The sequence below is a fragment of the Pinus tabuliformis genome, chromosome X (genome assembly GCF_031772625.1).
Source record: "Pinus tabuliformis cultivar Carrire ecotype Pingquan chromosome X, CPIR1, whole genome shotgun sequence".
Taxonomy (NCBI): Eukaryota; Viridiplantae; Streptophyta; class Pinopsida; order Pinales; family Pinaceae; genus Pinus; species Pinus tabuliformis.
Genome location: NC_142308.1, coordinates 1,349,311,018 through 1,349,338,946, shown reverse-complemented (window position 1 = coordinate 1,349,338,946; position 27,929 = coordinate 1,349,311,018). Strand labels below are relative to the sequence as shown.

The 27,929-nt window shown below is 38.2% G+C and overlaps 1 protein-coding gene across 2 annotated transcripts in view; it reads left to right on the top strand.

Annotated features, from left to right (window-relative positions):
- Window positions 1-27,929, top strand: part of LOC149145070 (ENHANCED DISEASE RESISTANCE protein (DUF1336)) — a 483,701-nt gene that overhangs the window by 273,925 nt on the left and 181,847 nt on the right. For both annotated transcript variants that reach the window (XM_089453046.1, XM_089453045.1), the window contains exons 16-17: window positions 10,081-10,256; window positions 11,622-11,723. In XM_089453046.1, the coding sequence (XP_089309172.1) occupies window positions 10,081-10,256; window positions 11,622-11,723 (278 nt within the window). The remainder of the gene's footprint in view (window positions 1-10,080; window positions 10,257-11,621; window positions 11,724-27,929) is intronic.

Genomic DNA, 27,929 nt, shown 5'->3' with positions numbered 1-27,929 from the left:
TTGCACACCTCTCTGTGCCATCCTGCATTGGTGCAACACTCTTGTGCCTCTCGCACTGCTGCAGCCTGCTAGCCTTGTGCTGTCTCGGGACTCCTGCACTGTAGCTCTCTCTGCTGCTCCATCCGCATCCATCTCTACCTGATTCAGCTAGTCCTACTACTCCTCTTCGGGGCTCCCATAGCAAGGTCTAATCCAAGAGGTTGGGTACCTCGAGGACCTTGCCCCTCATCGCCTATAGTCCATCTAACTACAACTCGATGTCTCCCCACTTCTTCTCAAGTGGTGTGTGTGCACTCATGGCACAATCATCGTCTGTCAAAACTTCCTTCTCTGCCTGTGCTGGTGCTGCCTTACTATCGGAAGACTCTCCCTTCCTCTTCTTCCTTGGACACTAGGTCGCATAATGACCCAAATCCCCACAGTGGAAGCACTTGATCTTGGAGAGATCTTTCTTCTTCCGCTTTTCCTTCTTTTCCTCAGATGCTAGGGCAACATCTTCCTCCCCCTGCTTGACTTTGATCCTCTTTTCTGCTACCCGTCTTCAACTGTCGTCTGATCTCTTCCTGGCGAAGAGCTGCCCACATCTCGTCCTAAGGTGGGAGAGTCCCTCTGCAAGTATAGTCTAGACAAATAACTCCCAGTCTTCTGAGACAACATTTAGGGCTGTCCTCACCATCAACTCCTGATCCGGTGTCGCTTCTATAGAGGTTAACTAATCTAGGATCTCACTCAGTCCTCCGAAGAAGGTGTCAATCGACTCTCCTTTCTTCATCTGATACGACCTCAACTGATTCTCAAGTAGCATTCTTCTCTGCATAGAAATATGCTGGTACAATTTCTTGAGAGCCTACCACATCTCAAATGCTATTTCTTTCTTGGCTATGTGTGGTACTACATGATCCTTGACCCTGTCAAGGATGATGCTCTTGGCCCTCGTCATTGCCTCCTCGTACTTGTCGTTATCATTGGGGTCCACTCGGATAGCTATTACCTCCAAGACGAAGTTCTTGACACGATTTCTGTCAAGTACGGGTAAGATTCTGGCCTTCCAGACTGCGAAGTTCGACGTTCCGTCCAGTCTATCTTGGTCTCTTACTCTATGTAGTGCCATAATGCTCCTCTATTTCCCTCCTGGAATTTCTCTGTTTGACTCGTCCGAGTCTCTACTTCCCGTCTGGAAGTTCTCTTCTGGACTCCCTCTGAGTCTTGATTTCCCTCCTGGAAATTCTTCTGACGCTGTCGAGATGCCCCCTACTTTGATCGTCTTGTGCAACCGCACCACTGATCTGGGTTCCTTGGCTAGAAACCCTCCGTAGCAGCTCCTCTTGGCCTTGCTCTGTCAGGTACTATTTTGACTACAGTACCTCACCAGCTCCACTCTGCAATATTCCCACAACCTTCTAAACCCCAACAACTTGAAGGTGAGAGCTCCTAGGCTCTGCACAATCCCAGCAGCAGCAACCTGGCCTCCTTAGCCAACTGCGTCAGCCCTCCCAGCTATTGGCGTGACTTTGCGTGAGGCTCCCTTTGCCCTCCTTAGCCTCTGCACTGCCTCTTCCCGGCTCACCTTTGATGACATAGGCACTGCTTCACCCTTCCCTTGTTGGTGCTCTGCTAAAAATAGCTTCTGTCACCTTGGGACAACTGTTTTCAGTTGCTATTACTCTGCTTAGCTGATGTCCTTAATCCTCCTGTGATCTGCAATCACCCTCTGATACCATGTTGAAGTTTCTGAGTTTACTTACTTAGAAACCCTCCATGCACTTTATCTGATTTATTCCTTCCTACTCGTTATTTTACTTAACAAGTTATTTACAATGTAAATACTGACAATAAACACTAGTGCATGCTCAACATATTATAGATCAACAACTAAAGGAAACAAAAACAGTCACACCATATGACACCATTATTTTTGGACCAATGTCCTTGGAAAAACCCAATGTGGAAAACCAATGCAACTATCTGAGGGTTTTCTTATTAAGTAATATCAGAGTACAATCTGCGTGCCGAAACTTGCCTACGCAACAAAGAATTTCCTTGGCAGTAATACCTCTCAATTTCTGACAAATCTCCTGGCTGAAACCTCAGATAGTCCTTCCGACAGCTACTCAGCACTAATCTACCCCAGAAACCCCAACGTCAACCTCTCCCTAGACTGCGTCAGCCCCTCTCTGCCCAACGCTAGTTGTGCGTCACCCAGGATGGGTCTGTGTCAGCCTTAGGAGGCCCTGTGTCAGCCCTTTGGCCCTCTGTGTTAGCAATGCTGGCCTCTCTGAGGCTCTACACAGCTCTTGACTGCCTTTGCGTCGCCTTGCGTGAGCCCTGGCTGGCTCTGTGTCACTCTCCTCGACTACTACGCTGCTCTCCCGGCACTATCTTTGCCTCTCTGTCTCTTTGTACTCAATGCCCCTTAGCTACAATTCTCGATCACTAATTCTATCTCTCTTAGCAAACCTCGCTCTAGAGAATAGAATGACTGATCACTCTGGTGTATTCTCCAAGTGACCCTCAAGCCTCCTCTTATACTTTTCCTGTTGACATATCAATGACCGAGATTAAGTACCTAATCAACGGCTAAGATTAGATCTGGCTTGATCCATGTCTTTTGGACCATTCTAACACAGTTTCATTTTAATCCACATTAATATTTTATTTTCCCTAAGTTTAGACTTAGGGACTCCATTAAAGACATTAATTATTTTAATATCTCCTGAACTGTTTAAAATCTATCCAAACCCTTTTTGGGTACTGGATATCTCATGTGTCCCAACCTCTCCACCAAATTTCGTGGCTAGAGCACATCCGATGCTACCCCAAATCAACACAAGCTAGAATCCCATTTTTGTGTCTAGTCATGTCGAGGATGTAGATGATGAGAATGTATATGATTCTTTCATATAGCTAGATTTTAGAGTAAAGTCGAGAATATAGTTATTAATTAGTACTATGCTTATTTTTGAGCTCCAGAGGCTATTTGGAGCCTCTTTGCTGTTGTATTTTGGTTCATATATGAATTGCACTTGGTGCTATTTTGGTCACATGCACCCTTACTTGCCATATACATGGGAAACTGTGCACATTTATGAATAATGGTTTAGATTTACATGGATGCACTTTTTTTGCTCCAAAATCTAAATATTTTATATATTTTTGGTTCACCAGTTTTGTTTCTGGTTTTTGTCCGATTTGAGTTTGGTTCCAGATTCGGGGTTGACTGGTTTGATGATCAGTTTTGTTCTGATAACGTTGCAGCGAACAATTCCCATGGTCCCGAAACAATTCTTGATGTTGCCATAATGATTCTTGTTGTTACTAGACCATAGGAGAAGAAACTAGAAATTGCTTATGGCATGAGGCAAAATCTTAGTAGAATATAATTAGCTTAGTGGCATTTGGCAATGCTTGAGGATTTCAGCTATGCTTTTCCTTTGGAAACTTAGGTGCAAATATGACTTTAAGAACGAAGTTAGATCTCTATTTTCCTTTTTGAATTTGTGGAGAGAGGAGGTTTGTATGCAATCGTTTGTTAGAAGGGTTTTTGTTGATCAAAGATGCAAAATTGTTAGTTCTCAGAGCATATTCAGACTTTATTTCTGTTCTTGATGCTTTGAGGAAGAGGAGGTAAGTACTGCTGTTTATACCCTTTTACTTTATGTTTTTCCTGTCCAATGCAAATGTGATGGTGTTTAGAAGTATTTTTTACGCTATAAAAATTGATTTATATTTCTTTGTTTAAAATCTGGATTTGAGAAAGATTTATTTTTCTTATGGCCTATTTTGTAAACATTATATCACAATTGAAGTTTCAACCACTTGATTGCATATTAGAACTCTTTGGTCATGATGCTTTGTTTCATCTCATGGTTGATGTTGTCTCTTACAATTTGTTGATGACATTATTTTTGGAAACTTGAAATTTTTATCACTCAAACCAGCAGGGGACCTAAAGGGGTTCCTAAGAGGGCAATTGCTAGGTTAAGGGCAACGGTGGAGGCTTAGTCCACTGTCACCACGGCTAAGTCTCCCTGCTCTTTACAAACTTTCACTGATGGGAGGAGTTCTGGTAGTGTAGGGATTCACTTGTAAAGTATATGTCAATGGATAGGTGAGAAGTGACCCTGAAAAGCCTTTCCCAAGGATGGACTGAAGAATGGAACTTGCTTGCTCTTTAAGCAAGGGTCTTGGTCCACCAGGGGTAAGGGGTGAGGATTGGAGGGTTGAGGGAGTAAAGATAGACGAGGTTCTCAATCCCTATAATCCTTGGAAACTTGGATTCCCAAACGGTCTTTGACAAATAATCTTTATTGAGAAGTGGGACCGCACGGGGCCAAGTGGACCTAGCCTAGGTTCGGGGATGGAATGTAGCAACCAATGACATTCCTATCCTGGACAAGGTGAGGGGAAGGGACCAAACAAGAATATTTACTTAAAAAAGTTGAATTGATCCTATTGAGGTGTAGCCTTTGGGATGCCCAGGCAAAATTTGATCCTAGAGCTAGGGCTTGGGATTCCCAGAGATTCCACTATTAGAATTTCCTCAAATTTGGAAGAGATGGGGTGGGGGTGGACCCACTAGCGCAGTAGCTTATAGGAGATCAAAGTTTTTCCTTGGGTTAATTGTCAGGAAATTGATGCCATAGGTGACTTAATGGGGCTAGACCTAGGGAAAAAGGGAAAAAAGGTAAAAGGAGGGTTAAAATGATCACCCTTTTTGAGAGATCAATACCTAGTTCACTTGGGGATATGGAGTCAAGGATAATGATGAGTAATAGCTTGGTTTCTTGATCAAGGAGTCCCAGAAAGTCAACTTCTTCCAATGTTGAGAGAAAGAAAAGAAAAATGTCCTTCAAGCATTTATACTTCAAAGAAAGTGATGCAACTTCTCGAGATAAATAATCTCTAGGACATTTCATTCATATAACATTGGCCCATACATTAAATTAGCTAAAACATGCTCAATTCCACATTTGAATAATGCAACAACTAGCCCTAATTTTAGTAGTATGCAGCAACAAGAATAATGGCATTAAAATTTACTTAAAACGTTATAGAGTATATCCAACCAGCATTTTGTTTGCACAATAAAGCTCCAAGACAAGAAAAATTGCGCAAATCCATACATCAAAATTCATCCATCTCAAAAAATATCCACCAAGGAAAAAGTGCGAAATTCTCTATGATTAGAGAGATCCAAGTCAAGTGATGATACAAATGAGTGTACGTAACATCAATATATAGCCTCCTAAGGAGTTTGAATTAGCCTATGGGCTTACATTAGCCCCTAATGGTTAAATAATGTGCAAATAAAACCCCTATTGCTGACAAGCCCACCAAACTAGCTAACAAGTGTAAAAATAAGCCACATAAGGGGCCAAATAATAATATGTGCATGTCGTAGGGCCCTCTAAAGGCTCAATAATATCCTGAAGTGCCATATTGAGAAACAAATTCCTCGGAATATGATGGACAAGGGGTTGGTCCCTTGTTCTCCAAGTAGTAGATTTGTGGTGCTCCCAGTGGGTATGAGGGCATGAATGGTGCCATGACATTGTACAAATCCTGGGCATAGTTTTAAAATTCGGCCGATTCGAAATGGAAACAGCCGAGTTGATCCGTTTCATTGCCCAAAAATGTGACTCGGTGGAGGAAATGGTTCAGTAGGCCGAGTCAGCCATGACTCGGCCAACTCGGCCGTTTCTGTATTGACTCGGCCGAGTCATAACCAGTGGCCTGTAACCCCATCAAAACAGCGATTTGACATTTTTTTAATGACATTTTGAAGTGTTTGCTGATTGGTTTGAACTCCAATGTGTTTTATGAATTAGTTAAATGTTATTTGGGGTCCATTTCCCCCTCCCAAACCCTATTTAACACACTCAAATGCTCTCTACTATTGATATGCTATTCAAATTTCATGGTAATGTTAAATTCTTAAAGTAAAAGTGACATTCTCCTTAATCTTCATTTTCATCCTTTTACTTAAATTTTTAACATTACCATGAAATGACTCAGGATGTTTGAGAGTGGTTTCGGCCTCATTGGATTTCATATGGAGAAAGTAGAATTTTAGATTTCATTTAAAATCCAGTAGACTTATCAGTTTTTCAGGATTTCAGGATTGGAGGATTGCAATGTTTCCATTGAATTTTGTTATGTATTAGGGTATGGAACTCGTATTTAATCAAGAGAACCAATCCCTCTATGTACCTTGATGTTAATGACATTGGTTGTCGAACTCCTCTGGGATTCGCTCCCAAACCAGGAGCTTCTGAAAATGTCGCTCCCGCTCCCGTTTTCGCTCCTGCTCCCAAGTAACACAAAGAAGAGAAACCGTTTGGATCAAAAACGGTTAAATGATCTAGTTTATGTCCAATACAACCTCCGGCTCAGACGAAACCATTTGCTGAACAAAAGACTTGATTCAGATCCCATTGTGTTGGAAGACATTGATCCAACATCAGATTGGGTAGTGGAGAGTCGTCCAACAGAGTTTGATCCTGATGAGGATCTTGATTTAGATTTAGATATTGAGACATCAGTTGAACTTGAACACGCTGTTCAGTTGAATGCAGATCCCAATCCACCAGCCTCAGTCTCACAGCCAGCAAGGACTCCAGTTGTAGGTGCTTCCTCTGCTCAGCCACGACAGAAGCGCAACCGCATATCTACTCTATCTCAACTTGCATCTGCTGCAGTTGCACAACCTGCTAGTGGTACCACTTCTACAGCTGTAGTTGGAGATGATGATGATGAGGAGGAGCCATGGGCCCCCCTATCTGACTCTGATGATGATCCAGAGATTGATCGACATGATCTTGGCTCCTCTGGCAGTAGCTACTAGCCAGTAGCTGTAGTACTAGTACTGGAGTCTGGTCACAGTTTACTTTTGTGGTAGAGGCCATTTCTAGCCTCCTTGGTTATGTGTTTTTTGTTTTGAGTCTTTGATCATGTATGACAGTTGACTATGTATTGCCATTGGGTACCATTTTGATATAATGGATTGGTTCATGAGCCTACTTTGATCATATGTTGTCTTCCATCTATATTATAATGTTGTGTGTTTGGAAACATGAATGAAAATCTTTAAAATTATGTTTAAAATCTTTAAAATTATGTTTTTTTATAAAAAAAATAAATATTTAATGTATTTTTTACAACGACCGAGTCATTGAAATTGAGCCGGCCGAGTCATTACTGTTTCGGAGTCGGAGTCGGAGTCGATCCTCGGCCGAGTCGGAGTCGGAGTTTTAAAACTATGGTCCTGGGACACTTGTCAAGAGTGTGGGGCTCCTATGGGGGCTTGCTAGGCATAATGTACCAAGCATATCATCATCATCGCAAAAGTGGATCGCTAGTAATCTTTGAGAATCCATGAAGATCCGTGGAGTGCTGTCTGTTGTTGTGGAGGCCAATGGCTCTCTCACCCTACATGTGCGAATGTAGACCTCCAGGGTTAGGATCCCATATAGGGAGACCAAACCCAAATGGAAACCCACCTGTAATCCTGCATAAGATCCAATGCGTCTCTAGGATTCCTGTACAACCAGTCATTAAAATAATTGGGTAAAAGAGCTAACAAATCATGGATAACAATGAGGACACTTCATAAGGGCATGCCCTTCCGTAGTGGGCTTTGGCATGTGTTAGTGATCTAGGCTTCAAAGAGGGTTAGCCAAGTACCTTATTAGGTGGTTTGAGCCCTTAAAGGGGATAGTATGTCCAAGGTACATCCCTCTAATGGGGGTGGCAAGTGACAAATAAGTGAGATGGAATAGGGAATGAGAGGGGCAGTCCTGGGCCACATAGTGGGGCATAGGGGTAGCTAGATAAGGGGAAGCCCACACCTAGGTATGTAATGTATAGGAGGGAGCAATCGTGGTACATGAGGTGCCCCGACCTTGATTTTTCCACCCTTCTTTATATACCTTTTTCCTTTTATGAATTTTCTTTAATTAACTGCTTGGGGCTCAAAGGACAAGAGCATGATGTGTAAGATATAACAATGATTGCACCTTTTTAGGTAGGGTGGTTCATTGCCCTCCAAGGGTTGGGACAATCATGGGTTCCTGAATGACAGAGGAGGCTCATCTAGGGCTTATGGAACCAGGGTGATAGGCATGGATTGGGGTAGAGCTCATGCAATGGCTTCTGCCAACGTGCTAATTAGTTTGTCCCAACCATCTTTTGCATTTTGTGGTATGATTTCCTATTAAATGTGGCCAATTATGCTTTTCACTTTTTCTTTTAATTGCTTCAACCTCCGGGGCATCATTCTAGGTCTGACCCAAGGTGAGGTCAAGGGGATAGGGAGTCTAGCCCTATGTGGATCTAGAATGCGAATGTGGACCCAGGATGGGAGAAAAGATGAATGGAGGTATAATGAGTGGAAAGGGAGTAATATGTGTGGGTAAAGGGGTGGGACCACACACCCAAAGTCAGGGTTTCCCAAGTATTACTACCCTAGAATCGAATGGTCAATAAAGGAGATCCCATGGGACTAAGATCCAAGGGTAGCAACCGAAAGGGATCAAGGGGACAGGAGCACAAACTAAGCCCACTCTTTTTGCCAAATTCCCCCATCAATCTATACTCAGAAGTATCCATGATAAGTAAACCCAATACTCAATTACCAAATGACAAGACATACCTTTAGATTTAGGGTGCCCACCTTCAAACATACGTTCAATACAGGTGGGTGAGGGACAACATGGCTGGCTCAGGTGGCAAAGAAATGGCACATCGAGCTAGTAGGAGGCATCAAAGGGTTGTTGGTTGCCGATTGAAGCTCATCATGGAGAAACATTTCTCTTCGTGATATCACCCACAAAGTGGGGGTAACAAAAACTTGGCGTTTTGTTGATCATTTGATGATAGCGATAATCACTGCTAGATCTATGTTTTCATATATCCCACATCTAATTCACCATTCTGCATGTAAAACACTTTAAAACACTTTGCTCTCAGAGTCTTGGGGAAATAGATACTTTACGCTCCCACTTCCTGCTTTGTACTCTTGCTTTGATCTCGCTCCTAACAAGTAAGGGATGATGATAACACTGTAACAAAGGAGGAAACTCCAGACTCTGCGTATAGCATAAGAGATGGGGCCATGCTCTTTAATAGGATAAATTTATAATAAATATTCATGAAAATAATATAATATTTTTATTGTTTAATTTTTTAAAATCTTTTTATATATTTAAGATATGGGTGCTGTTCCTTTTGTCCCTAAAGCTGGTAGTGTGCTGGGTATATGTTATGAATATAATTTATATAAAAATAATAAAAATAAAAATAATCATAATAATAATTAATTAAATAATAGTTAGCACTGAAGAGGCATGTCTAAGGGACATGACCATTCATGAAGACGCACCTGCCTAGGTATATAAGCAGGCCTCATTTGTAACCTTCTCATCATTATAAGCATATATCACATATCAATTCTCTTATACAATATTCAATATATATATTTTTATCCTCAATGGATGTTTTCTTGTTCCAAGTATTCTGAAGATTACTGCATAGTATGAACTTTGTTCCTTGCATTATTATTAGAGCGTATACGAACTTTGTTCATTACAATATATTATTGATTTCTCTAAAGGATTTTTAGGCTGCATTGTATGCTAATTGTTTGTCTTCTTTGTATATTTGAAGTTGTAGTTGTAAGGAAAAGGGGTATTGATTTTTAATGGTTTGAAGTGGTAGTTGCAAGGAAAAGGGGTATTTATTTTTAATGGTGGTATCACAGCCAAGTTCAAAGTTTCCTTCTGAGCCCTTCCCATCAAAGCATTGGCGGACAAAAACAGCCACTCTACTGAAGTAAATTAGTAAACTCAAAGTGTGGATGATAGAACTGGAGACTAGGGTTTTTTTAGACCTGTCTTTTAGAAATGTATAGTATATGGTAATATTTAAACAAAATTTTAAGGAGCATTTTCAAAATGAAGAATGTTTATAATAGGTGATCTTTGAATTTTTAGGTGTATTGTGTGTTTATTGCTCTCCACTGTACATAAATAATTACCATTTCATTTGAGGCTTGATGAGTCATGCCATGTATAAATGATACAGGTCGAGAGGCGAACACGGAATTGATTTTGAATGTTCCTGCTATTGATATAGACACAAATCAATTTAAAGGCTCCTTGCAGCCTGGAAAAAGTAAGACTGATTCAAACTGCTGGGCTGATCCTGGTGGCACTGGTTTCATGGTCAGGAGCAAAACATATCTCAAGGATTACTCTAAGGTAATCTGGGTACTTTATTAATGATGCAATTATTTCTTTCCCTTTCACTTCTGATGATCTCATTCCTTTATGTTCATTTTACATATCCTTGCAATCCTTCCGAGAAACACTGTTGAAATTTAGTTTGTAAGTTGGTAGTTTCTCTCGCGCGAGTTTTTCTTTATGGATAGTAAACATAGAAATGGGCTTGACGCACCATGCCACACTTAAGTGTAGAATAGGGCTTGGTGGTACATTGTCTGTGTCATACAATTATCTGTTTGAAGGCTACATTAACGATATTCAATATAATCAATAGCCACACCAGGCAAGGAACATGAATGCCAGGATTTGAACCTATGTCATCATCACAACAACTGCACCAAGTTATTGGTAGACCAGAGCCCAATGGACTCTTCAGTATTATGTTACCCTCATGGTCATCACAGTACATTATGCTACAGATATTCCCTATGCTTTGTACGGATTGACGACACTCTGCCACTATTCCAACATTTTTTGAGCCGTCAATTACATGCTTTGCATTGAATTCATTTTGTATTTCTTACTGTAGTTTGTGTTTTGGATATGCTTAGTTGCACGAAATGGTGGGGTATTGTACTATTTTCCCATCTTTCATATGCGGAGAGGTGCCCTATTCCTCTAAATGGTTCTAATTCATATATAAATGTCATCTGTCAATTATTTTAGTCTTTGGGCTTTTCTATAGCATGGTCCTGGCCATGATTTGTCTGGATGGTTAGTGCACGTTTCTTTCATGCATGCTTATTAGTCGGTTACATCCCTTCATTGATGGCTGCCATATATCCCCAGTGTAAGTATACATTGATAGAGTGCATTTTCTATTAGACAGCAAATGGGCTTCCTTGGCTTATCAATTTTCTTTAAATTGTTGCTGCGTGCATTAAACATGATAAGTTCTTACAGTTTCTCCTGTTTTGATGGTACCTAATTTTCCCGTGGTCATTGTGGCAAGTGAAATTACTGATTAATTTTAAAATTATTTAAATATGTTAAATGATCATTGCCATAGGAATCACGAATATCTTCTTTTTCATGTATGTGGTAAGATATTGGTTTTGTTCATGATTGCCGTGTTCCCAAATTTCAATGATAAGATGTTTGTTTTTGTATCCACTACAACGCTTTCCATATTTGATTTCAAAAAGTCAAAAAGAAATGAATTTGACATTTGACAAAGTAAATTCTATCTTTTTGTTAAATTTTATCACCAACTTTTGGAACAGATTGAAATACTTTATAGTGTGAAGTTGTATTCTCGTTTTAGAGTCAGTAGTATGTAGCTCCATAGTTTGAGCTCTGTTTTTTTCTAATGTGATAACAGTATTGATCTAATCTCCTTAGGTCCCAGGAGGAGATCCACTTTTGAAGCTCTTGGCTGTTGACTGGTTCAAGTCAAACAATAAAGTTCAGAAGGTTGCAGTGCATCCCCAGTGCGTTGTTCAGGTATGCAAAGACAACATGGTTTTCCTCTCTGGTCATTACTTAATCTTCACAGTGAAAAGTCTGTAATATCCATGTTTAACTAAAAGATTCTTAAATATGCTGACAGATTGTTTTTAAGAGCCAGGGATGGAGAACATGAGTTCAACATGTTGCATATATATCACTTTCTCAAAGCCAATATATATTTCTAATATTTTGGGCCAACTAGATTTTTTCTTGGTGAACGTGTACAGTTGAATTTATGAATAAGAATTCAACATTATATAACTCCATTTTCATTTTGAGTTTGAATATAATTTTTTATTTTCATCACATATAAAATATGTCATATGACACGAGTACACCGGATATGGAGGACAGGAAAATACCAGTATCCAACACGTGACACGGCAACCCCTTGGAACATGATATGGAGAACATGTTATACATTATATATTAAAACTATAAAAATTTAGTTAATTACACAAAATATGGAATATATAAAACACTTACATGATGATGATACAAATTTAATCACACAACTATTGCATATAACAAAAATAGCATTCAGTGCAAATGCATCCATCTTTGAACCAAAAATACATCAACAAAGAGGTCCTAAATGGTCTGTATAGTCCAAAAAAAAAGATCATGCTACAACCAATAACTAGCACTATATCGTCAAAATCATTGCCTATACTGGGATCCTTATCATCAACGTCGCCTTCTAAGTATTAAAATAAGATAGAAAAAAGATAACACGCCAAATCAAGATTTTGTTCGAGTGATAGGTGCTTTATTTACAGGGTCATGATAGAGGAGTTCAACAATCAATGCCACCAACATCAAGGTACATAAAGGGCTTGGTCCTCTTAATTAAATGCTAGTTCCATACCTTCATACATGACAAACTATAATGGAAACGTTGTAATCACCCGAATCCTGAAATCCTGAAAACTATTAAGTCTGTTGGATTTTGAGTAGGATCTAAAATTCTACTTTCTCCATATGAAATCCAAGGGGGTCGAAACCACTCTGAAACATCCTTAGTCAATTAATGGTAATGTTTACAAATTTAAGTAAAAGGATGAAAATGAAAGATAAGGAGAATTTAAGAATTTAACATCACCAATAATAGCATTTGTAGGTGTTGGTTGATACAACTTGGACAAGTGTTCTAGCCTTAGGTTGTGTCAGTGAGGCTAGGAACATGAGCAAAAAATATCTCCAAGCCCAAGTTATTCTTTTGAATGTAAATATCTTAATTAAATTAATTAATCAATTTTAATTATTTTCCTAAGTTTTAACTTAGGGAAATAGATTAATTAATTAGTAATAGTTGAGACATGATTGATTTTCCTTTAGAGATTTCTAGACAAGTTTCTAAGTGATCTTAGCTATCGAAAAAATCATTTCAGATCTAGATATTGGCTGTTGATTTCTCAAAGAGAGATTATAAAGGGAATTGATGGGCAGCCTTGGAGATCAATGATCATTGTCATTGATGTTTGACACCAATGAGGGTTACAACAATAGTTGAAGTAGTGAATATTTTCTGGTGTTTTCTTTCATTCATATTCTTGTAGTTTTCAAGATCCAGAGAAGGAATTATTCCTCTTCTTTTCTTTTTTTTTTGCTTGCAGATAGGGAGGCCGAGTTATTAAGGCCACGAGGATTCCAGAAGGGCCATATGAGTTGCTAGAAGGGACGAGAGGGTGATTCTATCTAGGTCATGAGTATGAGAGGGTCCAAGAGTTGCATGTTTGAGGCCTTACAAGCCGTATTTGGTAGGATGAGGCTGTGTTAGGTTGCAAAGGGAGGTCGTGAGTATTCCAAGGATTAGATCGATTTGTGGAGGTGAAGAAATATTTTTCTGGAGCTTTGTTGGGGGTTTGGCAAGCAATATTTTAATATTCATCAATTGCAAAATTTGTTAAACATTAATAAAACTCTTAGATCTGAAGAGCTGGTTTTCCCATCAGGGGTTTTCTAGGGCATTTGGTCCAAAAGTATTGGTGTCCATTTTGTGATTGGTTTTTCTTAGAGTTTCCACAGTTTATTTGTGGTGAATATTGCAATCATGTTTTATTCAGTATTTATAGTAAAATACTTTTGCTCAAAATTAAATACATTGGATAACTATTGGTTGACTGTTAAGCGATATTTTTATCGATTTTTTAGATGGTATTGGAGTAAATTTGAAGTGTAGAGGTTTACTAGAGTAGATCAACGCAGGGGTTTGAAAGAGGAAGCCAAGGGTTTACTACTATGTTGCAGGAAACGTGGTACAGAGGTCCGTTTCCATACGGAAACTGGTACGAAACGCGGAAACGCGTTTGGTACGGCCGTGAAACGTGTTTCCGGCCGTGCTGCCACATTTCCCGAAATGGAAACGTGGCCAGTACGGCCAGAAACGCATTTCACGGCTGTACGACCCATGTTTCCTCATTAACTTGTGTTTTTATTTATTTATTTGTTTTTTAATTTATTTTTAGGGTATGTTAGTGACTTCTAGTTGCTTCTAGATGCGTGTCTATAGTTATAAAAGTGAATTTTTGCCCTAGTGTTGATATGTAGTTCATTAGGAAGTTTTAGGCATATGCAGTTCATGGTAATGTTAAATTCTTAAAGTAAAAGTTATATTCTCCTTTATTTTTCATTTTCATCCTTTTACTTAAATTTTTAACATTACAGTGAAATGACTCAGGATGTTTGAGAGTGGTTTCGCGCTCATTGGATTTCATATGGAGAAAGTAGAATTTTAGATCTCACTCAAAATCCAGCAGACTTATCTGTTTTTCAGGATTTCAGGATTGGGGGGACTGCAATGTTTCCATTGGATTTTATCATGTACTAGGGTATGGAACTTGTATTTAATCAAGAGAACCAAGCCGTCTATGCAGGGGAAACTCCCAATAATCAAGATCATGTAGGGTACTAGGGTATGAAACTTGTATTTAATCAAGAGCATTAAGGTCGTTCGACTATGTAGGAGGAGACTCCCAATACAATAGTGGTCCTTCTAAAGAATGGGATGTGGATGCAAAAAATCCTGATTTGGATCTCTCTCTTGCAGCCTTATAGTCTTTATTGTACTTGCAGCTTCATATATTAATATAAATAAAGGCTGATTTTGAGATTTGGATATATAATAAAGGTTGCTTTTGGATATTTCGATATTTTTATTTTCAGTATGTGATCATTCATGAGTAAATGTGATGTAAATTAAATCTTAATGTTTAAGTGTAATAAATTATAATGTATCATTTATGCTTTATGATTGCACATATATATATTTAAATATTTTCAATATATATATATATATATATATATATATATTCGTGTTTCCCCGTTTCCAAAATTTGAGGTGGTCGCATTTTGTATTGCTTCCCGTTTCGGAAACTCGTACCCGTTTCATTGTTTCATGCAACCTAGGTTTAATACCTAAATCAATTTCTTCAGTTTGTTCCAGATTTACTTGGAGGAATTTTACCAGGAGAGGCTAAGTTTTTTAGTTACGGTGTGAGAGTTTCTAGAGGGCCGTGTTTCCCAGATCTAGCGGCATGTGTGGGGGTGTTGACACTGTGCTAAAAGCTGAAATACTCCAAGAGGGCCAAGAAAGTGAGGTCGAGCCCTTTTGAGGAGGCGAGACTTCTAAAGTCTAGGCCATGAGGTCAATTTGCTAGCCAAAGGCCACAAGAGCGGGCCATATTGATTTCTAGGAAAGCTAAAAAATATCAGAGAAGTCAAGATCGCTTGTAGAGGAAGACCATGAGGTTTTCCAGGTACTTTTGTTAGTTGGTAGAAGAAATATCTATTTTTATTTTCTCTCGAGGGCTTTAGTAATGGCTTAACACGATTGAGGGATCAAGATAGGTTGGATGGCGAATCTAACTTTGGTGTCTGGAAAATCCGATGCCTTCTTATTTCGAAGATCATGTGATGGAGTTTTTTATGGCATATATTGTTGTACCAACAGATCCTATAATGTTGCATGAATATCAGAAAGATGAAGCCAAGGTCAGGTGTATTATTCTATATGGGGTCAAGGATCGTATAGTTCTACATTTGGCAGGAGAAGATACGACTAAGAAGATGGGGATGCCATCAACAAAGTTTTCTTTGATAAAAATATGAACCAGAAAATGATCCTAAGAAAGAAGCTCAAAAGCACCGGAAAAGATAAGGGAGAGAACGTTGTCGGTTATCTCACCCGCATTAGGACAGTTAGAGATGAGCTAGCAACCATTAGAGAGAAGGTTGATGATGAAGAGCTTGTGAGAACAACCCTGAATGGGTTTTAGTAGTGGGGTGTTTTCATGCAAGTGGTTAGTGGAAGATTCTGTTTTCCTATTTGGGACTATTGGTGGAACGACTTCACATTGGAGGAGCGTCGATTGAGCCTTGTGAAAGACAGCAATGGTATTACCAATAGTTTCGAGCAAAAGGGAGATGACATCAAGAAGGTTTCTTTTGTGAGCAAGGGCAAAGCGAAGAAGAGATTCAATAAAGGGTCCAACTACAAGGAAGAAAATAAGAATGACATATTGTAGTGACCTACCTACAATTACAAATAGAATATGAATATTAGCGTGCATGTAGGCATTCATATGATAGCTACATATGCATGAACCACATATATTGCACTAATATACATACCAACTAATATTGAAAAATATCTAAGTTAGGTTAATAAATCAATTATCAAAATAAATTCTTAACTCACCATAATATAATAAATATATCAAGTGGGGCCTTTGTTATATATATATAGATAACAAAAATAACAAAATACAAATTAAACTTATCTGAATTATAATAAAAATAAAATAAATATATTAAAAAATTATAAATAAAATAATTGACTTATTTATAAATCATTGTATTAACTAAACAAAATAAGACTATAATATAGAACCTATTTAATCAAAAGAAATTAAGGTGGCAACCTCAATTCCACGAGTCACCAAATATATATATATAAACTCAGGAAGTCTCTGAGAGAGACATGAGAGTCATAAAAGACATTGCAAGTGGCAAATAATAGAGAGGTGAGGAGAAGGGGGAGAGTTGAGAGGGTGGAATTGAGATTATAAAAGGAGATTTTACTAAGGAAATTGGGGAAGAGATTTTTACAGAGAGGAGGTTTTTTAACAAAAGTCGTTATAGATGGAATTGGGCACGAGTGTCAGGTACCTCGAATTTGAAGTACTTTGGAGCTGGATAATGAGATTGTGCTCAGTTTAGATTGGCGAGATGGTTTTGATCGTTTTGGTAACAAGAAAGCATAAACACATATCAAAAACATCTTCAACCACATAAATCCAAATAGGTACTCAATCACAAAATTTATAAATTTTGATTGAGAAATTACAGTTAGTAGTATACTCTGTATACTTTGAGCATTAATTTTGGCTATACTCTGTTAAATTTGTTAGGGCCTCACACATTAGTATCGGAGGTTTAATATCATTACATTTTTTCTGTTTCTGAATTCAGGGTTTCACAATTAGTATCAGAGGCTGTTTCAGCTCTGCCGTACCTAAGGGTTTTAGTTTAATTATTTTTGATTTTTTGGGTTTGTACTACCTTCAAACTCTCTCTGTAAAGAGCCATTTTCAATGTTGTTAGTCGACTAAATTTTTTTTATATGTAAGTTGATTGCGCTTCCAGATTCTGTTATCTGTGCCGTAGTTTGTTCTTGCCTCGTCACTGGTGGTTATTAAACTACAATCGCGGGTGCTTTTGCGAGTGATGCTGAGGGCGTTATATAGATCTATGTGTATAGTGAATTAATGGCTGAGACACTTCGTTAGGCGTGCTGCCTCCGTTGATGATGGTGGTGAAACTGCTACCTTTCATGTATTCACGTTACTCTTTTCATGGAAGCAAGGGACAATCAAAAGTAGAAAATCGAACTACGAGAGGCACGCGAATACGAATCACTCATGCGAGAGTTGAATATCTTGACCAGGCAGACTATGCCAGAGAAGAAGAACAATTCGTCCGACTGAAACGCAATAATCGTTTGCTAGTTTGCCATGTAAATTGTTTGCCTTTAGGGTGGATGTATGCGTTCTTTGATGTATGCATTCTTTGTTTGTATATGTGTACATTCTCTCGATCCATTTTGTATAAATTATAACAGACTTATTCAAATTCAAAGGAAATCTGCCATAATATTTTTTTAAATCTCACTTTCTATTAAGGGTGGGAAAATTTTGATAGGGATAATTTCCGAGTTGATGGTGTGTACCAGTAACAAGTAATCTGCGGCCTCCACTGTAAGCATGCTACAATCCAGACATATTTTTATAAATAAATAAAATTAAAAATGAAAGGAAAAAGAAGAAAGAAATTATTTCAAGGTAGATAGTTTATGGGACAGATTGCTTTTTCATCCACTTGATGTATTCTTCATCTCCTTAATGTATTCCTATTTTTTTCCAATAAAATCCATAATCTATTAACTTTAGCTGATTTAAAAATCTATTAATGAAATGAAATGATATTTTAAGGTCCATGAGACTAAAAATAGTCTATGAGACCATTAGTTCCCTGTTTTTTTGCTCTTTGCAATTCGGTGATTTTCCGATTCAAATTGATGATGAGCTGACCCAACCTTCCGACAATCTCCTCGCTAAAAAGACAATGCCAAGAAACTGATGCTAACATGTTCTCATAACTTTCTTTGATGTCTTTGAATGCATCACATTCCAAAATGAAATGTTTTTCCGATTCCACAGCCCCAGACGTGCAAAATGTGCACACCCTTTCTTCCCAAGCTTCTTTAGGCCTTTTCCACTGTCCTATTTCACACCAAAGTTGATGTGAGTTGGTCTTTAATTGAGCAATAAGAACCTTTTCCCTCCACGAAATGCTAGGTCCAATGAACTCTTTTTGTTGTAAATCACACGTAGGGTTGAATTCCTCAATGTAATATTTCTTCTTTCTACCCAATTTTTTTCCCCATACCTTTTTACGAAACTTCTCCATAAGAAAATCCTTTAGCTCCTTGCTATTCGTCGGACAGGCATTGAGGTAGATATCCCATTTTTGCATCCATGTGTAGTTTTGTTTCATCCATGTTTTCTTTCTTTCACTGATGCCTTCATTGAAGATAACATTAGGCCATCTATCTGCTCTCATTTGTTCAATTCTTTTTAGGTATCTTATGAGCCACACCATAGCAATTGCTTCAATGGAAGTTTCTCCTGTTTCACTGAACATTATCTCATAAGTTACCGAACTTTTTATTTTGAAGTTGCTCATGATCAAGGGTTTTTGGATTTTCTCAATTTGTTTCCATTTTGAGACGGGAGTGCTGCTAGCCCACAATTTACACCCATATAGCATCACTGGACAAATTAGGAGTCCAAAAAGCACTTTAACCATTTTCCAATCCCATAACTCTGCCTCTCTACATCTGTTTTGAAGAGCATATAATGCTTTCCACCCTACTAAAATTCTCCTTTCTGCAGTCCTCCCAATTGAGTTTGTTGTTGAAATCAATCCCAAGGTACTTGTATTCCTTTACTTCTTCAAGAATATTGTCTTCAAAGAAGAAAGTGTGTTGGCTATGCTTCCTTTTATTAGAAAAAATCATTATTTTGGTCTTGCTAGTATTGACTTGCATCCCCACTGCTCTACAAAAATGCTCAAGGGCATATAAGTGCATTTGCAATCCATGGGCCAATTTAGAAATCAATACAATATCATCAACATATAAAAGAAGTTTTATCACAAACTCCCCCAACCGAACACCATCTCCCCTTTGCAGATTTAGCCACTCTTCCAATTTATCAATATATAGACCAAAAAGAGTGGTTGATAGAGGGCAACCTTGCTTGACTCCAATGTCACTTCTAAAGCTTTCTGAAATACCTGCTGAGGTTCTAATTTTGACTTTCACTTCTTCATAAAGTCTATGGACAACAGCTCTATAATGCACAAGAATTTCAAGTTCTTCCATTCTATGCCACAACTTATCCCTAGGGACTGTGTCAAATGCTTTTTTGAAGTCAACAAAGCAACAAATTACTTCTTTGTCCTCCCAAACCTTTTCAACAATGTGTCTCAACGTGATGCCATGATCCACTGTAGAATGTTTCGGCCTAAAACCTGCTTGTCCTCTTGCCCTCTTTTCTTTTACTTCTGCCCACTTGCTAATTCTGTCTTCTACCATGCTGCTGAAAAGCTTTGCAAACAAAGGATTGATCATAATTGTTCTATAGTTGGATGGATTATTAATGTCTCCACTTTTAAAAAGGGGTATTGCTAGGCTAGTTGTCCAGTCTCTTGGGAATCCTTGCTGAATGATGTTGTTGAATATTTTCATGATGTGCGTGCAAGAGCGTTCATTCCCCATTTTAGATACTCTGCTTGAAGTTCAACCAAGTTCTTTGCCTTTCCTGTTTTTAGCTTCTTAATTCCATTCTCCACCTCCTGTAATGTGAAGAGCTTTGAATTTGTGTTGATCCTAGGGGGGGGATTCCGCCTTAGATTCTTTCTCATAGCGCTGCCTTGCATAATCAAACCATTGATTAGCTGTAATATTATTTTCAATTTGCTTCTTCCTTGGTTGCAGTTCCTGCCAGAAAAACTTCGGATTATTCTTGCTTAAATTTATGAACTCTTCTCTCCTTGTTTGCATGAACTTATCTCTTTTCTTTTTTAGTATCTTCTTATATAACTTTACATTCCTCTTCTCTTTTCCTACCTTTTTCAAGGTTCTCATTGCCATTTTTCATTCCTCATCAAAACAAGCATTTACAGGAAAGCAATTTGTTTTTGATTTCCTACTTTTTGCTCTTTTGCACTTCTCAAGTGCACTTTGGATTGTATTTGTTAACTCATGGCTGCTGAAGCGTCTGAAACCAGTTTTCTCTTTCTGAATTAATCTCTCTAACATTGTCTTGAAGATAGTACCATTTTCTTGTGTTAAAAGAATTTTGCCCCTTGATAGTGATTGTCGAGAGCATTGGGTTTTCCTCTTATGTTGTCTTTCTTCTAATCATGATAACCTTATAAAAATTGGGTTATGGTCTGATTTTAAGTCCCAAATATGTTCTCCAATACTAACTTCATCTATCTTTTCTATTAAGCTTTGTGAACACATCACATAGTCAACGACACTTTCCCCCTTGTATGTGTTCCAAGTGAAGTTCTTAGACCTTTTCCATCTATCTAGACCATTGCAAATAATTAAGTTGAAAGCCCCACACAATGTAAGCAACTCATCTCCAAAATGATTGCTAACTTTGTCATCTTCTGAACACTTCACCCATTGGGGATTCTCCTCTTCAGTGAGCCAAATAGTATTGTTATCCTCTTTGCAACAAAGGATGCTAGCTTGATTATTTGTTGTTCTAGCATTGAAATCTCCCACTAAAAGAATTTCTTTTTGCTGAGAGTACACGACAATATCTTGTTTTAAAGCTGCATATGGATCCTTGCTGTCAAGCCTCTTATTTTTGTAAATTTTAGACTTGAGGGGCAAAATAGCATTCTGCAATTCTTATGTGATTCTCATTCTCTGATATTTTCAACCATAAATATTGTTTATTTGTATCTTCTTTAATTAATTGAATGTGACGACCTTCTTTTTCTTTCACTAAAACTAATATTCCCCCATACCCTTTGCCATTTTCTGCTACCTTGTTCCAAATTGCCAACTTCAAATAATCGTCAAACACAGGGTTTTGCAACCATCATGCTCATGAGTTTTCGTGAGACAAATTATGTCTCTACCTTCCGCAATAAGCCCTAACCTAGGTCCCCTCCTCCAAGAGTAACCTCTACAATTCCAACAAACTAAACTTAGGTAGACCTGGGTAGGATTTGACTGCTACGCAGTTTGGCACATAAGACTCAAATTTGAGTCTTCACCCCTTTTTATCCATGCTGTTCTTGTTGTTTTCGTCTCTATTATTGAATTTTCTATTTTTTCTTTACTGTCAGCTTGCTGCCCTGATTTCCCTGGAGGCCCAAACACTGCAATAACGACTTTCCCATTATACAACCATGCCTTTTTTCCTTCATTTCTTTCTGTTCTAATTTTCTTCACTTCAGCCCTTCTCTCCTTTAGTTGTTTTTTAGTTAAATCTTCATCGAGGAAGAAGTATGAGCCTTTCAAAAGTTTCTTTCTGCCCAAAAGCTGTCATTTTTCTTGTATGCTTGCCATGGTGACTTTTATGGGTCGAGGCCTCTCTTCACATATCCTCCCAACCCTTCTTGCTTGGCAAATTTTCCCTTTCCAATGTAGTTTCTCTTTCAGAAAGTCTCTTGTCAAATTGAGAGTACTTTCATTCTTCCCATAATCTCTTATTCCCCTGATAATAAAGTTTGTTTTCTGTCTTGTTTTTCTTTTTATTCTATTTCCTGTGCTCTGCGATCACTTGCATCTTCTTCTTCCTCTATCCTTATGTAACCAATGGCGTCTTCAGCTCTAGCTTTGATTTCTTTTGGACTATCTTTCCCACTGGTCATTTTTGCCTTCTCTTTAGAAATGTCTGTTTGTTGAGATACCTGTGTATCTACCTGAGTTTGTTTAGAAATTATCACATCTCTGTTTGTTGTTATTACTTTCATGTTTTTCCATTCTTGTTTCCATGTCTCTAGAGCCTCTTGTAACATTGTTACCTGTTCTTTTAAAATTCTATTACCTTCCATTAGACATTGGTTTGCAACTGTGATCTCTGAAAATTTTCGGTCTCTCTCTTGTTCTCTGGCTTCCACAATCTCCAGCCTTGTTTTGACCTTCATCAGTTCTTGGACATATAGATCTGATGACCAACTAAGACGTGTAGATGTGGCACTGTAAATGATTGATTCTTCTTTATTTTTGCTTTTCTTATTTATTTTCTTTTTCTTGATCTTGATTGGTTTTCTTCTCATTTGTCCCCATTTAAGGCGGGCAATTCTACACCTTAAAATGCCCTCATATTGTTTTGCGTTTACCTAAATCCACCTTCTTGTTTTGTTTGTTGCAGCAATTTTGACTTGACCCAAATGATTTGTTTTCACAAAATCTGAAATTTCCTTGCTTTTTAAGCCTTGGCTCTTCTGAGCGTTTTCCATGTTCTGAATGTTTACTTATTTAGAAGTTAACTGCCTCACTCCTCTGAACCCTGTTCACACTGCCTGTCCACTGTGCTCACAAAACCCTGTCCTCTGCTTGCCCGCCTGTTCAGGTTGCTTGTTCATGCTACCTGTTACCTGTAAACAATAAAATGCTGAACCTGTTACCTTTTACCTGCACTGCTCTCTGAAATTCGGTTCTGTTCAAGCCGCTGCCTGAAATCTCTGTTCTCTGCACTCGCCCATGCTCCACGACCCACCTGCCAATTAAGAGCGTTAAACCTTCCAAACCTGCATACAACAGGATACGGAGACACTGGGTACGGAGACCAGGTAGCTGCCTTGTTTTGGACCTCTACGTCTGTTTCTGCTTCTTCTCATGAAAAAACTAGGACGGGTTGCAGCTACCTGAGATTTAGCGCTCTCTGTCTCTTTGTGGAACGGCCTCCCCTGAACAATCCTGAGACTCTGGGTGAGTTACCAATCGAAATTCACGCTGTTCTCCGGCTCGGTTCTTCGTCTTCCATATAGAATAGTCAATTATTTTTTTACTTGCAACAACCACCATGTTTAAGTTTAAAAGCGCGTAACTAAAAATTCGTCAGACAAAGCAAAGATGTTGCAAATGACAAATCTGCCCATTGGAGGTGTCCGTCAAACTAAAATAAAGCCCAGTCCACGGTGAAGGGATTTGAGCGTTAAATTCAAAAATTTGGTGCTCCCTCAGAACCCTTATCATTTCGTTAAAGTCGTATGACAATATATTGGACGTCTATAGCTTAAATGACCCAATAATAAATTAATCGAATTTGCTATGTAATTCTATTAGTCCTTAATTAATTCAATTTGTTTTGTTATTGACATATAATATGATTTTAATGGGACAACTTCGATTTCAGTGGAAGTCTAATTTTAATTTAAAATATTAATAAATTTTTCACTATTCGTTAGTTAATATATATATATATATATATACTCCTCGGCCTTAAAGTAATCGACCTTTGTGTTGTACACCAAGTCTTGACTATCCGTGAATAGAATGTTGTACCCACGCCACGCATTGAAGCAAGTATCAAAGGGAAGGTCTGCGGATTTGACTGCGTGACCTATCCCACGTTGTTACAATGGTCTAACCAATATGCCCACGCACCTTGATTTCTGGCTGAGTTCTGTGAGCTGGCAGATCGGTATATCAAGGGTTAAGATCTTGGTTTATAAATATTATGAGGTGATTTGACATAGTGTGAACAGGATGTTGTTACAGTTTGATGACAAATTGTTTAACAACATTGCTTTAGGATCGTCCTCCTCAATCTTGATGCCACTTTCAACCAACTTCTGACAAGTGTTTTCAAGGTATTTACACAGCTGGACATGATTTGCCATAAGCCATTTTTAATCCTTAAAATTATTTATGAATTCAGGATATCACAAATCAAACAAAGAAACTTATTTATCTCATCCCAAATCTCTTTGTAACTTTCATGTCTATATGATGGAGTTGCGTATCTGACATACACTGTGTGATCATAGACTTAGCCTTGTCATCCTTCTATGTCCACTGAATTAATTAATCTGATTGTTAAGGGTTTGTTTCAACTCCACTAAGTCTAAATTTATTAATTCTGGCTGTAATTTATTTTCCCAGGTATGAAAATTTCTACGAATGAAGTTCTCTTATGCATATTTCTCCAATTTCAGAAATAAAACAATTCCCTATGTTTGGTGGTGTATGGTGCTTTTCTGCACCAGATCTGATATTCAACTATGTAACAATTCCTTTATTCAGTTATGGATATCTTCGTTACTTTCCCTTGGCTTCTGTCGTACTCAAGGTTGCTTGGCTCACCTTGAGAATGGCTCTGCTATATATTTTGGAATTTAGTGTCTTAGTATGGTTTCTACATTTTTTTTTAGCACTTTGTGTCTAAGAATGTTAGGATTATGGGAAGGTATGGAGCAACCACGTCTGAGATTTTATATGTTTTCTCTTTATGTTTAACATTAGGGTTTGGTTGCCTGCACAAAATAGGTGATTCTGATTTATGTTCTTGGGCTGTCTGCATTGTTGATCTGTATGTCAAGTTGGGCATTCTTGAGTTTGTATGTTGTAGGTTCTCTTGTTTTTCTGTCATTGGGTTGGTCGATTTTCTTTGATTAGGGATAATAAATGTGATATTTAAATGTGAATACAAAGGGCCCGATATGGATTAAATTATTTTCAGTCAATCATGTATGATGTATGTCATAAATAACTTACCTATACCCTATTGCTTTATGTTTTTCTTGCAGGTCCACCTTCATTTTTACGTGAGTTTTGAGTATTTAAGCTATATATATATTTTACATTTAAATTAAACGTTTATCCATTCAATTTTTACAATTAAAAGTTTGAATAAATTAATATCACAAAGTGATACTATGGTCTATGAAAGACCCATGCATTTGATAAATGTTATTACGCATCAAGATGGAACACCATGCATTAGGACAAGGAGGTAGTGATACCACCCTCCTTGACTTTAGTATCAGTAAGACCTGCCTGCAGGTAATAATAACATAAAAACTATACCTATACGTGAGCTTGACTTTGCGAAATTATATTTATTAAATCTAAAATTGTACCTCGGATTTTCATAATCTTATTATATGTCTAGGAACATCTGCGATGGTAAACACATGTCAACGATGATGCTGCCATTGGGTAGCATCGCCATCGCTAACGCCACCACCGTCGTCATCGCCATCGCTAACACCACCACTGTCGTCATCGCCATTGCCATCGCCACCACCGAGACCATCATCAACACCAACTGCTTCAACACCTTAATTAACTGTTATAATGCGCGCATTAGAGGCCATTTTGGAAACATTAAAAGGGGAGCCGATGGCTAATACCAAAGAAAAACAACCTCAACTTGAAGAAAGAAACATAGAGGAGCCCAAAGGTTTTGATTATAGACAATTGAAGGGCGATATTTCTAGGGAGATGCAGAAGATTAAACTACCAAAATTTTCAAGAGGAGCTGGAAAACATGCTGAAGTATGGCTAGAAGGAATGCACTAAGACAATACTCTTCTACCTCCAAGACGAAGATTTCCCTATTTCAATTAAGGGAAAGTGACTTGATTTGGTGGGGAAATCTAGAAAAACAATTACATCTCACAACAAATAATGTTCTGTGGGAGTTGTTTGAGGAAAGATTCTGCGCTAAATACTTGCCATCTCACAACAAATAATGTTCTGTGGGAGTTGTTTGAGGAAAGATTCCGCGCTAAATACATGCCATCTCACAACAAATAATGTTCTGTGGGAGTTGTTTGAGGAAAGATTCCGCGCTAAATACTTGCCATCTCACAACAAATAATGTTCTGTGGGAGTTGTTTGAGGAAAGATTCCGCGCTAAATACTTGCCACCTTACTTTCAAGAACAAGCAGCCAGAGCTTTCCATATGTTAGTCCAAGCTAAAAAAACAGTGGAAGAATATGAAATAAGGTTTATGGAGCTTGTGAAATATGTTCCTTATCTTGATACTGATGAATGTCAAGTTGAGCATTTTGTGTATGGACTAAATCCTCGAATTAGGGCCATGGTCAAAATGTGGAAGCCATTATCAATAACAGAGGTAGTTGAATGTGCCTGTTATGAAGAGGAACATCTAGGGATCAAAAGAGATGTCAGATCAACAGGACCCCCACAACCAGGATTTCCAGGGAAGACTCTTTGGAACTTCTTTAGAGAGAGTAGCTCAAGACCACCTCTTTATGGTAATAGATTTACCCCAAGAGGAGTAGGAGCAAGAGCTCCCATGATAGTTAATACTATTGCTGTTGAATCATCAAACAAAAGTCAGTGGAAATCTCGAGGAACTAATAATAGAGGAAGAAGCGCGAGAGGAGGTAGCACAAGAGGGCAGAGCTCCCTTTTTGGAAACTCACAATATATTCCTTATCTTGATACTGATGAACATCAAGCTGAGCATTTTGTGTATGGACTAAATCCTCGAATTAGGGCCATGGTCAGAATGTGGATGCCATTATCAATAACATAGGTAGTTGAATGTTCTTGTTATGCAGAGGAACATCTAGGGATCAAAAGAGATGTCATATCAATAGGCCCCCCACAACCAGGATTTCCAGGGAAGACTCTTTGGAACTTCTTTAGAGAGAGTAGCTCAAGACCACCTCTTTATGGTAATAGATATACCCCAAGAGGAGTAGGAGCAAGAGCTTCCATGATAGGTAATACTATTGCTACTGAATCATCAAACACAAGTCAATGGAAATCTCGAGGAACTAATAATAGAGGAAGAAGCGCGAGAGGAAGTAGCACAAGAGGGTAGAGCTTCTTTTTTGGAAACTCACAATCTGACTCAAGGGGATCATCCCAAGTTAATTGTTGGGAATGTGGCGGACTGCATTTGCAACGTGATTGTCGGGAAACCTCATCAAGTATAATGCATAGAACAGGAAAAGAGGCATCATCAAATACCCAAGGAAATCATAGAATGCATGCAATAATCAAGAAGAACTAGGCAGAACATTAGTCCACTGTAGTGGAATCCTCAGGTACTATTAACGGCATAAAACTAAAAATATTATTTGATACTGGTGCTTCTAATAGTTTCATTTCATCATATACATTAAATAAATGTGGGTTGATAGCTCGCAAGCAAAACGATTTCAGACATGCAGAAATGGCTTCAAGAAAACTTCAATTCGTAGATTTAAGTATTGAGGAATATAAAGTTTGATCTAGGGATTTGTTCGACTAAGTTAAAAGTTTATGTCACAAACCTAAGAACTTATGGCCTCGTCATAGGGATGGATTGGTTAGCAGCTCATCAAGCATGGGTAGACTGTTACGGGGAAACAATTCTTTATATAAATGATGAAGGAAAGGCGATCGAAATCCAAGGTATTAAGAAGAAAGTGTCTTTGCGTTTCATCTCAGCAATGCAAATGAAGCATTACCTAAGAAAAGGTTGTCAGGTATATATAGTTCAAGAAGTAAGCAAGGAGAAAGGATTGTCCTTAGAATAATATTCGGTGATATCTGAATATCTGGATGTTTTTCCAAAGGAACTACCAAGATTAGCTCTTGAAAGAGAGCTGGATAGCACAATAGAATTGAAAGTTGGTAGAAA